General features: G+C 37.4%; 1 protein-coding gene across 5 annotated transcripts in view; it reads left to right on the forward strand.

Moving 5' to 3' along the window:
- rgs19 (regulator of G protein signaling 19) overlaps nucleotides 1-14,335 on the forward strand; it is a 51,622-nt gene that overhangs the window by 22,216 nt on the left and 15,071 nt on the right. For all 5 annotated transcript variants that reach the window (XM_051096767.1, XM_051096771.1, XM_051096769.1 and 2 more), the window contains one exon: nucleotides 11,246-11,385. In XM_051096767.1, coding sequence (XP_050952724.1) covers nucleotides 11,246-11,385 — 140 coding nt within the window. The remainder of the gene's footprint in view (nucleotides 1-11,245; nucleotides 11,386-14,335) is intronic.

Genomic DNA, 14,335 nt, shown 5'->3' on the forward strand with positions numbered 1-14,335 from the left:
AAATGAAGCCTTGGTGAGAATAATTGTGAATTTAATTTAATTATTTAAAAGGAAATTTAATAATTTGTGCAAATAGATTGCAAACAATGTTAATGGAAAGAACGCAATAAACGCAAATTCGTGCCAACTGACTGACACGAATAATGCAAATTGGGCTTTGCAATGGCCACAAACACGCATTATTCACCTTCTTCCGCACGAGGTGAATTTTTTTTTTTATTTGTGCGAGTAATCTAGAGTGAGTAACACGATGCGAATATTCATTTCACTTTTGGAGTATTTAAAAAGAACAAACAAACAAAAAAGTTTCTTACCAGATGTGTATGGTTAGGGCTGGACGATATGACCTAAAATCAAAATCTCAATTAATTGAACGTTTTACCTTGATTACAATTAATGAATGAATATTTTTAACTATTACCATAGTTGTGAATAGATGTGAAAGTGACTCAGGATTGCTGTTGCATGAAATCTCAGTGATCCTCTCAGTGATGTTGTCCTGTCACTCTATATGTGCAAGTACTTATACTAGGTTCTTACTGGCCATTCACACAGAACGTGTCTTTGTGTCTAAAAACACGAAACACAGTGCTCAAGAGTGGTTTTAAAAAAAGCATAGAGTAGAATGCAAGGGTCTCGAGAGTAGTAGAAATAGGCAAACAGCAGAATTGATAGATATTTTTTATAGTTATATAATTCAGGGTATCCGGACACAGCCACAATGAGCGTCTCCTCCGCCATGTTGCCGTCGAATAAAACAGTTGTCATGCCTACTTGCTTCTGTAAACAAATGCTCACAGCGCTTACCCGCCTCCAGGTTCTTATGATTGGTCTACTGCTTTGGAGCTGACATTGATGAGCAGCGCTGCGTGAAAAAGTTGAAATTCTTTTAACTTGACACAGCGTCTTAAAAACTCTGTGCTTGTGTGTGAGGCACTGCAAAAGATGCAAGATGCGACCGTAATGCTCATTCACATCCGTCAAACACGAAAAGTAGTGCATTGGAATGGAAATACGCATTCTGTGTGAATGGCTCCTTAAAAAAGCACAGCGCATAATGTCATGCGCTGTGAATTTTGATCGTGCAGTAAAGTGTAAAAACACTTGTGAGGACGCTGGTGCCCTCTGCAGTCATTTGTTATAATGTGTATTATACATTAGCTCTATTGTTTGATACATTTTAACAGTTTTGTTTAATAAAACCATTGGATTACTTGCTTTTGGTACTTTATTTGGACTAATTATGGCCTCATTGCTATTATATATGTATTTTACATCATTTTAAAGGCTATTGTTCACTTAGGTCTATTTTTATTACTACAAAAAAAAAAAAACAGTTATAATTATCCGATTATTCGATTAATCGTCAGAAAAATCGACAGATTACTCGATCACCATAATAATCATTACTGACAGCCCTAAACAGGATTTAAAAAAAAAAAAGAAACTGACATAGGAAAATTACAGGTTTATGAATTTCGGTTTTGATTCCTTTTCGATTAATCGTCCAGCCCTTTGTATCATAGTCAGTTATACAGTATAAGGGAATTACACTGTCATATTTTTAAAGTTGTAAACAAAGATTATTGGAGTATGTTTTACAAGAACATACTATTTTATTCTTTTTGTTTGAAAATTTACATTTAACTCAATGAGTCACTTGCCATTTCTTTAGAATTATTTGTAAAATTCACTAGCAGTTTCTAAGTGAGAATTGCTTTGAAGTAAATTCCACACCCATTTTTTTCCATGTAGTTGCTGAAATGCCCAAATCTACATCTTGAGGCTACTGTACATTAAACAGGATGTGTCAGATAAGCAAATAGCAAACTTACTGAGCTATGTTAAACCGAGATGTTGTCGTGCATTTTATCTGATGAAGAGGGCATGTGGGATTGTGCACGGATGTTAGCATGAGCGTTAGTTGTGGTGCTGTGGACTCATTGTTTGTCAGGACATCTGGTTTGATCTGGTGAGAGGTGAGTGGCTAGAAAGAGGAAGAGGTGGCGGCTGACTCATTAGATTTCAAGCGCCGTGTGCCACTTACAACATCTGAAGAGTTACAACACTTCCTCTCCTCTACTGTCCCTTTATCTCTCTCTCATTTTGGCTCTTTACACTTGAAACTTGTCACTGTAAACTAATGCTGGGATATCCAGTACACCGTTTCGTATTAATGTTGTGTTTAACTTAAAGAAATACTTAACTAATTTAATAATTAAATGACTGCTTATTTAATTGTTAATTAATATTGAAATAAATATTTAATATTTTAATCCACAGCCAGTGTGCAAGTTCAATGCAAAGGGTTATGATGCTCTTGATGGTTTTTATAGTTGAGCTCTTCGTTTCCCGTGTGACTGTACAAAATGAGCTGAAATTTACAGTGGGATCTCCTTACAAGGACATCAAACTACCGCATAACTCCGGCGAATACTTACTGCAGCTCCTGGTATTAAAAATATCTGTTGACCAAATAAACTTTCGTGTGTGATAATACTATGTGGCTGCTATTTCACACAAGCTTTTTGGCTTTTCAGTCATAGCTGATGATTTAAGAGTGAATGTACATGTACTCTTAGCTCACAAATCTTTATGCTGATGTAGATGTGTGTGTGTGTGTGTGTGTGTGTGTGTGTGTGTGTGTGTGTACATAGTGAAAACTCGTTCTCTTTGTTCAACTGAGAGCTTGAGTTTCAAAGCCTGTTAGAACAAGATCAGAGTTAGCAAACGCGCTTCTCTTCTGTGAAATTTTCTGCCATTTTTCTGCGTAACAAGTAACACCCACATTAAGACCCAGTCTGATTTTTAGGCCTCTTTTTGAGAATCTGTGACAAATTCGACTTCGCCAGAGCTCTAAGTTTGGCCCCCAAGTCTCTGCAGAGTGGTGTCAGGTCTTGTGCACTCTTGGTCCCATTTATTTTGCCTAATGTTAATTTTTATGTTAAATGTTGAACAAATGTTGGACGGAACCTATTTTTAGGCTTATTACATGCTAGTGATAGACTGATATTGCCTTGACCAATTACTTATGTTGTTTTAGTTACAAAATTTTTATTTTATTTGCAAAGAACATCGGCTGAGGAATTCCCTCTCTGAAGCAATGGCTTTTTGCACCAGCGAAATAGCTGTCCGATGTTTGCCCTCGTACCTTTAACCTTTGACCTTCCTTGTCCCAGACACCAAATTCCCCCTTAAGGTGCGGCAGTTCTGACTCACACCGAAAGAGCCAGCGCTAAGAGTAATGCTAAGTGAGATTCCTGTCTCAAATATCAGGAGAGTGTGTGTTTTCACTTGTTTTGTATGTAAACTACATGCCTCTGCCTGTTTGAGGAATCATGCCAGCTTTGCGTTTTAGTGCAAAGTGCTGAACTTCATTCATTCAAAACCTCATCAAGCCTATTAAAATGGCTGCAAATGTGACAAGAAATAAAAAGTCACCTTGAAAACAAAATGCACATGTTCTCCTGTAATATTTAATAAAAAATGTTCCTATGATAACAAAAGTCTAAATATAGCTTAGCCGTAGATTTTTTTCACAACAGAGGAAAAAAGACAATGTTCTTTTCATGCTGCCTTTAAAATGTTGTAGTAATTAGTGACAGCTATGAAAATTTCTGGTCATCCATATAAAATTTAGCCAAATACCCTCTTCTTAGAGAGCGAGACACTGTTTCATGCATGCAAAAATAAACAGCACGACCTAGAATGTCTGATATGCAAACAAATGGCTCTTATGAACTGTTTTTCTTAATGAATCATTCCAAAATATTCACGAAACGGCCTCAAACTCATTAAATCAAACTCAGTTGTTCATGCAGAGCTGCTACAGAGTTTACGACTATATCCCTTCGGGTCATTTTGCGGTTACAGTTGAGGTCAAAAGTTTACATACACCTTGTGGAATGTGCAAAATATTAATTATTTGACCAAAATAAGAGGGATCATACAAAATGCATGTTTTTTTTTTATTTAGTACTGACCTGAAAAAGATATTTCACACAAAAGATGTTTACATATAGTCCACAAGAGAAAGTAATAGTTGAATTTATAAAAATGACCCCAATCAAAAGTTTACATATACTTGATTCTTAAGCCTGTTACCTGAATGATCCACAGCTGTGTTTTTTTTGTTTAGTGATAGTTGTTCATGAGTCACTTGTTTGTCCTGAACAGTTAAACTGCTGCTGTTCCTCAGAAACAATCCTTCAGGTTCCTTTAAATTCTTTGGTTTTTCAGCATTTTTGTGTATTTGAACCCTTTCCAACAATGACTGTATGATTTTGAGATTAATCTTTTCACACTGAGGACAACTGAGTGACTCATATGCAACTATTACAGAAGATTCAAACACTCACTGATGCTCCAGAAGGAAAAACAATAGATTAAGAGCGGGGGGTGAAAACATTTTGAATATGAAGATCAGGGTAAATTGAACTTATTTTGTCTTCTGGGGAACATCTAGGCATCTTTTGTAGCTTCTGAAGGGCAGTACTATATGAAAAAAATCTGATATTTAAATCAGGCAAAATCCACATTCCGTTCAAAAGTTTTCACCCTCTGGCTCTTAATGCATTGTTTTTCCTTTTGACGCATCAGTGAGCGTTTGAACCTTCTGTAATAGTTACATATGAGTCCCTCAGTTGTCCTCAATGTGAAAAGATGAAAAACCAAAGAATATGTGGGATTTTTTGAAGAAGAGAGGACAGTTTAACTGTCCAGGACAAGCGACTCATGAACAATTATCACTAAAAAAACAAACAAATAAAAAACACAGCTGTGGATCATTCAGATAACAGCACAGTGTTAAGAATCAAGAGTATGTAAACTTTTGAACAGGGTTATATATTTATAAATTCAACTATTATTTTCTCCTGTGGACTATATGTAAACATTTTTTGTGAAATATCTCATTCAGTTCAGTACTAAATAAGAAATAACATGCTTTTGTGTGACCACTTTTATTTTGGTCAAATAATTAACATTTTGCATATTCCAAAGGTAAACTTTTGACTTCAACTGTACGTCTGATTCAAATTAAACTGGTTTAAGTTCCACGTTAGGTTCACTGAAGAGGTTCGTTTTGAAGATCAGTTATGCGAAGGCGGTCACAGCTTTCTCTTTAACTGTTCTTTGATCATGTTTACATACAGTATGTGTATGTTTTAGAGCCTGTTTTCATTTGTCTAGATTAGGCTTGAATTGCCCGCAGTGCCTGGCGTTATTTAAACAAGCCTTTCTTTCTGACTCGGTCCTCTAGCGCTGATCTGTGTGTGATATTATGAAGGAATAATCACACAGATTAATTCTCAAATGAGCTCTTAATTGCTTTAAGCCCCCGGGCATGAACAGCAGAGCTTTATTCAGTCCTCCAGCACCACAGCAACACCACCCAGAGAGACACGTCCCAGCATGCTTCCATTCCGGTTCTCACTCTCAGAGTTTCTGCCTCTGCCATGTGCTTAGCAAGGGCCCCGATGACACTGGAGCTCCCAGTGGCCTATATCATTTTTACACCATATCCTGTCTCTTGCTAACACCTTTTTGCCTCTCCTCTATATCTCCTCTATATCTCTGCAGAAATAGATCTCCTCTGGGTTGTATTTCTGTATTGTATTACTTCATTCATGTGTTTTTTTTTAAACTAGACACGTTATTTTTGTTTTCTTTGCACACAAAAAGTATTCTCAAAGCTTCATAACATTACAGTTGAACCACTGATGTCACGTGGACTATTTTAATGATGTCCTTACTACCTTTCTGGGCCTTGAATGTGTCAGTTGCATTGCCGTCTATGCAGGGTCAGAAAGCTCTCGCATTTAATCAAAAATTTTATTAATGACAGAATTTTTATTTTTGGGTGAACTGTCCCTTTAATTTCAGGTGTAAACAGGGCCACAGTCATAAAGGTCTACAGGGATCATTTTTATACATGTTTTTCCATTTGGGTTGGAGCACATGACAAAGCCACTGAAAAGAACTGGCATCCAGTTACCACAAGGATTTATTGTGCAATATTTGTTAAGATTTCCTTGGGATTTGCATCTGAAACCTAGAAGAAAGCGACATAAGTTCTTGTCTCACATCTACTCACTTTCTCTCTTGCTTTGTGAACTGCACCCTCTCACTGTGGGTCAAATGGGATGGTATTTGGGGTTGCCAGGACTTGACCAAATCCCTCCTAACAGGATTGGAGGGAGGGTTAACAAGATTAGAAAGGACTGAGCTGCCACAACGCCTCAGCACCGGACCAACACGCACACTTTTGTGTCTACATGTTTGGCCGAATCATATATTAGACCTGTAAATACGTAAAGCATGTTATGGTTTACATGCCATTCATTCTGCAGTTCATTCATATTGTATCCTTGTGTAGTCTGTCGAGGAAACTTGCAAGCCTTTGATTGCAGTAAGCAAAGAAGAAGAAAAGAAAGACGCAGACTAAACAAAAACACAAATGTTTACAAGACCTCATTTGAGATTGTCATTGTGCAACACTAAAAAAACAAACAGGAGAGGTGTTTAATGCAGACAGAATCTCCGGAGGGAAATACAACACCACGTGCTGCGAGAACGAAGAGATGGGGGAGGATTTATCCCTTGTTTGCTTCGACAGTATTTGTGAAGTGTGGAGTGTGTTGTCAAAATTTCTGGCCACCACTGACCCTGGCGCAGAAAATAGCTCTCCAGCAAAGAAAAAGAGAGCTGGAGAGGGGAGGATGAATGGGGGGGTCTGCCAAAAGCTAAAAATACCTCAGGCGGCTGCAGCCATCTTTACGGCACAGAGAATTTCACGCACGAGAGGGAACGAGGAGAGAAGTTGTGAAAACTTTCGGAAAATCAAATGAAAGTCAGGAAAGGAAAACAGCGAGGGAGTAGGTGTTGAGGGGATGTCTCCTCCTACCTCCTTTACAGCCTGTCGAAGGCTAAGAGAAAAGAAAGCAGAAGATATAATTCATTGTAGCTGCTTGGTAACTTGGTTTGTTTAGTAGACTGATAGAAACAATGCTGACACATTTGGCTAATACTTTAAAAGGTGCATTACTTAATTATTTAGTTTGTTTCTCTTAGGGATACATAGTGCATTGATACCAGATTTGTTGATATTAGAATTTTGTATTAGATTTACGATTAGATTACTTTTGCTATGCTGTAGTGCTCCTTTAAAGGGATAGTTCACCCAAAAATGAAAAGTCTGTCATTAATTACTCACCCTCATGTCGTTCCAAACCTTAAGACCTTTGTTCATGTTTGGAATGCAAATAAAGATATTTTTGATTAAATCCGAGAGCTTTCTGACCCTGCGTATACAGGACAAGTATAAGGCCCAGAAAGGTAGTAAGGAACGTCTTTGGAACGTCTTTGTCTTTGGAACATTACAAGCTGTTTGTGCATATATAAGATCTGTAAAGTTGCAAAGATTAAAGTCTCAAACCCAAAGAGATATTCTTTATAAAAGTTAAAATTTCAAAATCAAAAAAAATTTTCAAAAATCACTGTGTGGGAAGATTTGAATAACACCACCCATATGTCCATGCAAAGAAAGAAGCCGCAACCTTTATTCTCGCTGTAGTGTTGTTGCAGCCGCCGCCATGTTGTGGAGACACTGTGTGTTTCGTTGAGAAAGCGAAACTGCTTTGTTTGGGCTTCCAAATGAGTACACAGCTAATAATTAGTGGTTAAGTTATATTTACAACACTGTTTCAGAAGTGTACAACGCAAATATTTGAGTGCGAGCAGCGCATTTTACGGAGGACTGTTTCCTGAAGCTGAGAGAGTAGCCTACAATGCCGGCTGTGCACACTGTATAGTGTGGCAATTCCTTTGCAAGGACAGTCTGGCGCTTCTGACTCACAGCCTGTAAGCACGTTTTCATATTTACAGAATTTTCTACTGGATATTCAAATACAAGTTTTTAAGCAGTGTAGAGAAGTGCTTGTTGTTTGTCGTTTCTACGATCACAAATGCAGACATGGTGTTATGTTTACGCGGCGCAACGCAACGCATAAAAAGACAGTATGAGTCATTATAATCTGTAATTATGTTCTCACTGGATGCAACAAATGCTTAATTTGTAATGGGTTTTATTGTTTTTGTCTCGTCGTGCCGGGACACGGCATCACAACGTGGTAAGGGGCATAACCTTTCCTTCACGCACTCGAGGTATTCGGCCAATCACAATGCACTGAATAGCTGGCTAATCAGAGCACACCTCACTTTAAGAACGTTAAGCTTTGTAAAAATCCGTGCATTTCAGAAAGGCAGGCAAAGAGGAGCAACAGTACAGTATATGGATAATAATGTGTTTTTTGAACCTCAAACCGCGTAAACACATTTCATTACACCAAATACACAAAATAAAGTTCTTTTTAGCAACATCAAATGACCTCTTTAAAATAGTCCATGTGACGTTTTGTAAATTTATGGAGCTACGAGAATGTGTGAAAAGAAACCAAAACGACTTTATTTAACAATTTCATCTCTTTCCTGTGTCTTCGACGCATATTCATGACAGTACCACACATGACTGACACAGAAAAGAAGAAATTGTTGATTAGTCTTGTATAGAAATTGTTGATTAATTCTTTGCACACAAAAAGTATTCTTGTAGCTTCATGAAATTACAGTTGAACCACTGATGTCACATGGACTATTTTAACGATTTCCTTACTACCTTTCTGAGTCTTGAAAGCGTTGTTGCATTGCTGTCTATGCAGGGTCAGAAACTATTGGATTTCATCCAAAATATATTTTGTAAATTTGTGTTCTGAAGATGAACGGGTTTGGAACAACATGGAGGCGAGTAATTCATGACAGAATTTTCTTTTTTAGGTGAACTATCCCTTTAAAATCCATGGAACCATTATACAAAAGGTTCTTTATAGTTAAAAAAGGTTCTTCAGATTATTAAAACATTCTTAGCACTAAGAAAAAAAAATGTTCTTTTAAGAAAAAAGTGTTCTTTGGGACACGCAAAAGTCTCATTTTAGAAACTTTAAGAGTACATCAAATTGAATGGTTTCATTAACTAGATTCCATTTTGGAAACACCTTATTTGCAGATGTATCGGTGATGATTTTACATAATGTCTCACATAATGGGACAGTAGCATCCTGACATGGTGACCATCATGTTGTGACAACCAGCCTCAGAACTCCATAAAAGGCTGCGTGCTTCCAGTTACTTCCATAAAGGCAGACTCACAAGGACAGGGACACAGTCTGCCACATTGTACTGCCATTTTGGGTGTAAAGCACTACTTCCCCGTCACCCTCACGCATTTTAACTTGCATTTCCTCATTACAGCGAGCAACTTTTCCTCACTCACAGCAGCCGTTCATTCGCGTCTACAGACACTCAAGGGTTTGTTGTTGGATTTGCCAGAGGCTGTGGAAGTTTCTGAGACTGTAGAGCGGTTGTCTGTTTGTGCATATGGAAGTTCGGATTTTAAAACACTCTACATGCATCTGAAGTTGTCATTAAACAACACAAAAGCCTTTTGTTTTAATGCTGTGTGATTTTTCTTTCCGTTCCTCAGCACACACATACACACATGTATGTTTGTGTGTCTATTGTGATGGCATTAGAGATGTTCGGTATGCAGTGGGACAGGGCCTCTCTATTTAGGACAGCTGGCCCAAATGTAATTGGAAAAGAATTATGGCTTAGGCCTTTTAGCGAATTAAAAATAACCTCTGAATTGAGAAGGTCATATGGGGGAGGAGAACAGAGTTTAAACACAACACCCCACTCTCTGTTCCACTTTAAAGGAATGTTCCAGGTTCAATACTGGATCATGCTGTCGATTACCACAGAAAATCATTGACTCGTCACTCAGTTTGTAAAAACACAAAGAGTTTAAATTATAGGAATGTACATTTGTCAGTTTGACAAGTAGTGATGAAAAGTGTGCATATATACAGTTGAGGTCAAAAGTTTACATACACCTTGCAGAATCTGCAAAATGTTCATTATTTTACCAAAATAAGAGGGATCATACAAAATGCATGTTATTTTTTATGTAGTACTGACCTGAATCAGATATTTCACAGAGACATTTACATATAGTCCACAAGAGAAAATAATAGTTGAATTTCTAAAAATGACCCCGTTCAAAAGTTTACATACGCTTGATTCTTAATACTTGAATGTTGTTATCTGAATGATCCACAGCTGTTTTTTTTATTTAGTGATAGTTTTTCATGAGTGCTTTGTTTGTCCTGAACAGTTAAACTGGTTGCTGTTATTCAGACAAATCCTTCAGATCCCTCAAATTCTTTGGTTTTTCAGCATTTTTGTGTATGTGAACTGTTTCCAACAATGACTGTATGGTTTTGAGATCCATCTTTTCACACTGAGGACAACTGAGGGACTCGTATGCAACTATTACAGAAAGTTCAAATGCGCACTGGACAAAAAACACAGACATCTTCCACTTTAAAGCTGGCTAAACTCTAGAAATTCTTACATGAAACCTCTTTAACTTCATTTGTAATGCAATACTTGTGAGCATCATCCAAATTTTACTCTAATCAAACCGTAAAATGTTGTTTATGCCACTGACTGCTGTTAAAGTCAGTACGTCACTTGAGATATGGTGGGAATTTTCATGACTCTTAGAAAAATACAATTCTTCTCTGATGTGCGGTGTGTATAACCACCTTGTAGTAGACAGATTAATCTAATGGTAGTGAAAAGTGTGTTTTATAAAAGTTCACGAAACAAAAGTATCCATACAGTAGCTGAAGAAGCGTTCTTATAGTTGTAGTGTATACATTTACTTATTTGAGTTACTCTCAGGTTAATCCGGTTAGTTTATATTTGTGCTTGTGGTGACAGAAATCAAGCTACTCCCATATCCCATGATGTATCACAATGGTTTAACACTCTTCTTCTGTTCCCTGTGTCTCTTTTCTCCACTCACTGGCCCTGTGGCCAGACATCTGAAATGTAATTGGTTGGATCAGGTCACATGCTCACTGATATCCCTCATTCTTCATTCTGATTGGCTGCTTTAGGTGACGGGTTGCGTCTTGGCCCCTTTTAAGGCTGGATTGATAGTGGAAAGGCTAATATTTGTCTGTTTGTCAGAAGATTATGACCGTGTGGGGTGGTTTAGATGGACCGATTATGACCTCATGACCATGTGCATGCTAATTTCCAAACTCAAGTCACCAGATGTAGAGGATTTCCTGTGTGTGTGTGTGTCCGTGAAGGGTTGGGTATTTACTCTAATGTGTATCAGTACACAGGCCCTGTCCCGGCAGACCGCGAGTCTCCGATGACGCGGAGCGAGACGTCCCCCAGCCGCGCCCAGCATCCCTCCCCCACACAGAAACCCAACACCTGCTGCTTCTGCTGGTGCTGCTGCTGTAGCTGCTCATGGTACGACCCACTCACCTGTCTCTGTGTCCATGGTACATTCCACTCATCACAATCGCTAGTGTTACATTCCACATCCATTCCTTCACCAAGATTATATTCACCTCTATATAGAGCGCTACAGTGATGATGTGTTTTGTAGGCCAACGAGAAAGGTAGCATCACTTTTGGTTCTCTCTTCAAGTACTGTAGTCCCTTTAAGCCATTTGTTAGGAACCGTTTTCAAGACTTGACATATTTTTATGTCTCAATACAATGTGAAAATAACCAAAGACATTATTTCAGGCATTAAACCAAAAGTACATTTATAAAAAAAAACCCCGCTGACTTCAGGACGATGGAATTGGAAGTGCTACAACACACTTCCAGGTTTTGGCCTACAAAAATATGTGACCCTGGACCACAAAACCAGTCATAAGAGTCAATTTATGCATTTATACATAATCTGAAAGCTGAATAAATGAGCTTTTTTTTTAGGATAGGACAATATTTGGTCGAGATACAACTATTTGAAAATCTGGAATCTGAGGGTGCAAAAAAAAATCAAAATATTGAGAAAATCGCCTTTAAATTTGTCCAAATGAAGTTCTTAGCAATGCATATTACTAATCAAAAAAGTTTTGATATATTTATGGTAGGAAATTTACAAAATATCTTAATGGAACATGATTTTTACTTAATATCCTAATGAATTTTGGCATAAAAAAAAAAAATCAATAATTTTGACCCATACAATGTATTTTTGGCTATTGCTACAAATAAACCTGTGCTACTTAAGACTGGGTTTGTGGTCCAGGGTCACATATGTCATCCTTGCAGCCTTCCTTTTGTATGTTGTACAGATTGTCTTAGTCCCACCCCTTAGCTTTGGTGCATTCCAGCCTCGCTCCAATTTTATTAATTCATAAATTCGCAGATTTTATATTTTAAAAGGGTAATGATGAAAAATTTTAATTAAAATTAAATTAAAATTTCCTGATAATTTATTCACCCCCATGTCATCCAAGATGTTCATGTCTTTCTTTTTTTCAGTCGAAAGGAAATTAAGGTTTTTGAGGAAAACATTCCAGGATTTTTCTCCATATAGTGGATTTCAATGGGAGCCAACAGGTTAACGGTCCACATTGCATTTTCAATGCAGTTTCAAAGGGCTCTACAAGATCTCAGCTGAGAAATCAGTAATTTTCTAAAAAAAATAAATAAAAATGTATATACTTTTTAACCACAAATGTTCATCTCGCACTAGCTCGACTTTATGCATGACATAATCAAGTTGGAAAGGTCACACGTGGTTAGTTCTTCGCCTGTGTACTCCAGTTCAAAAAAGCAGGATAGGGCAAAAAAGTCATCTCATTTTCTTCTCCAACTTCAAAATCATCCAGTATCGTTGTTTTACCTTTTTTTGTAAAAGGGCGCTTAACTTTCTTTGCACGTTTGCTTTGTAAACACTGGGTCGGTATTTTCGCCTATTTCACGCGTGATCTTTCCAACGTGATTATGTAATGCATGAGGTCGAGCTAGTGCAAGACGAGCATTTGTGGTTAAAAAGTATATAAATCTTTCAATAAATAAAACCCTTAGTCCTCAGCTGGGATTGTGTAGAGCCCTTTGAAGCTGTATTGAAACTGCAATTTGAACCTTCAACCTGCTAATCCCCATTGAAGTCCACTATATAGAGACAATCCTGGAATGTTTTCCGCAAACATCTTAATTTTGTTGTGTACAGTTTATCATTGCATGCTTTCCTAAAAAAACAAAATGTTTGTTTTCAGAATTTTCTGTCAAACTGTAATACCACTGCTGGTTGAGGGAAAATAACATTAACCTATAATATCATAGCCTAATTTTTATGATACAATCAAATCCCTGTGGATAAAATCAGTCCTGTGTCATTTCCGGCTGAATATTCAGTTTCACTCGTAAATATGAATGTGTTATGAAGTTCTCCCTCCTGCCGTCATATCAAGATCCCTCAACACAACACTCAGTTATTTTTATATGTGTGTGAATGAGATGTGATATGTTTTTCAATGTGATATATGATATGTGTTTGTGAGTACAGGTGAATACATGCTTCAGTAAATGTACACACGTTAATTGATGTGTGTGTGCTTCTGTGGATGAGTGAAATTCAAGTGTACTATGAGTCAGGAGAGTAAATGTGGTTAAGATTGCTCTCGTTTCACCAGAATCCCCGGAGGAAATGGGCGCCATATTCACACCCACACATCTTTCACACACTTACCCATTCACACTCATTCTTCAAGCACACCCGGTGCACATACAGTAGCTGTTTACAGTGACCACTGAGGTCCAAACTCTGATGACCTCTTAATGACTTAAATGTTGTAGCTTATTCTGTAGATATTTCAGAAATCAATTCTTTTTAGTGATTCAAAGCCTTTCAATCAGTGTTCCAACCAATGAATTAATGACTTGTATGAACCAGTTCTTTTTAAAGTCATACAGCATGAACAGCGTAGTCCAAACAGTTACCTTGTGAATGAGACTTATAATCCCGTTCTTGTTAATTTTTAAAAAAATACAGTGTGTCTAGTGTAGTCCAACAGATTCCTGAATTAATTATTCTTATGAACCAGTTCTTTTTGTAGTGATACAACCCATACATCATGACTAGTGTAGTCTGGCTGATTACCAAAAGAATTACTCATATGAACCTGATCTTTTTAGTGATTCAAAGCCATATAGAATGAATGCTTATGATCCAGTTCCTTTAAGTGATTCAAAAAACCCGGTGCATCCAACAGATTCCTAAATAAATGACCATAAAACCATATAGCATGACCAATGTAGCCTGACCAATTGATGAAAAAATAAGTCTTATAAACAGGTTATATTTAGTGATCCGAAGCCATATGCGTAGCTATAAGCATATTCCAGCTGATTTGGAAATAAATGACTCTTACGAACCAGTTATTTTTAGTAATTCAAA

Source organism: Labeo rohita, chromosome 23, assembly GCF_022985175.1.
Source record: "Labeo rohita strain BAU-BD-2019 chromosome 23, IGBB_LRoh.1.0, whole genome shotgun sequence".
Classification (NCBI taxonomy): Eukaryota; Metazoa; Chordata; class Actinopteri; order Cypriniformes; family Cyprinidae; genus Labeo; species Labeo rohita.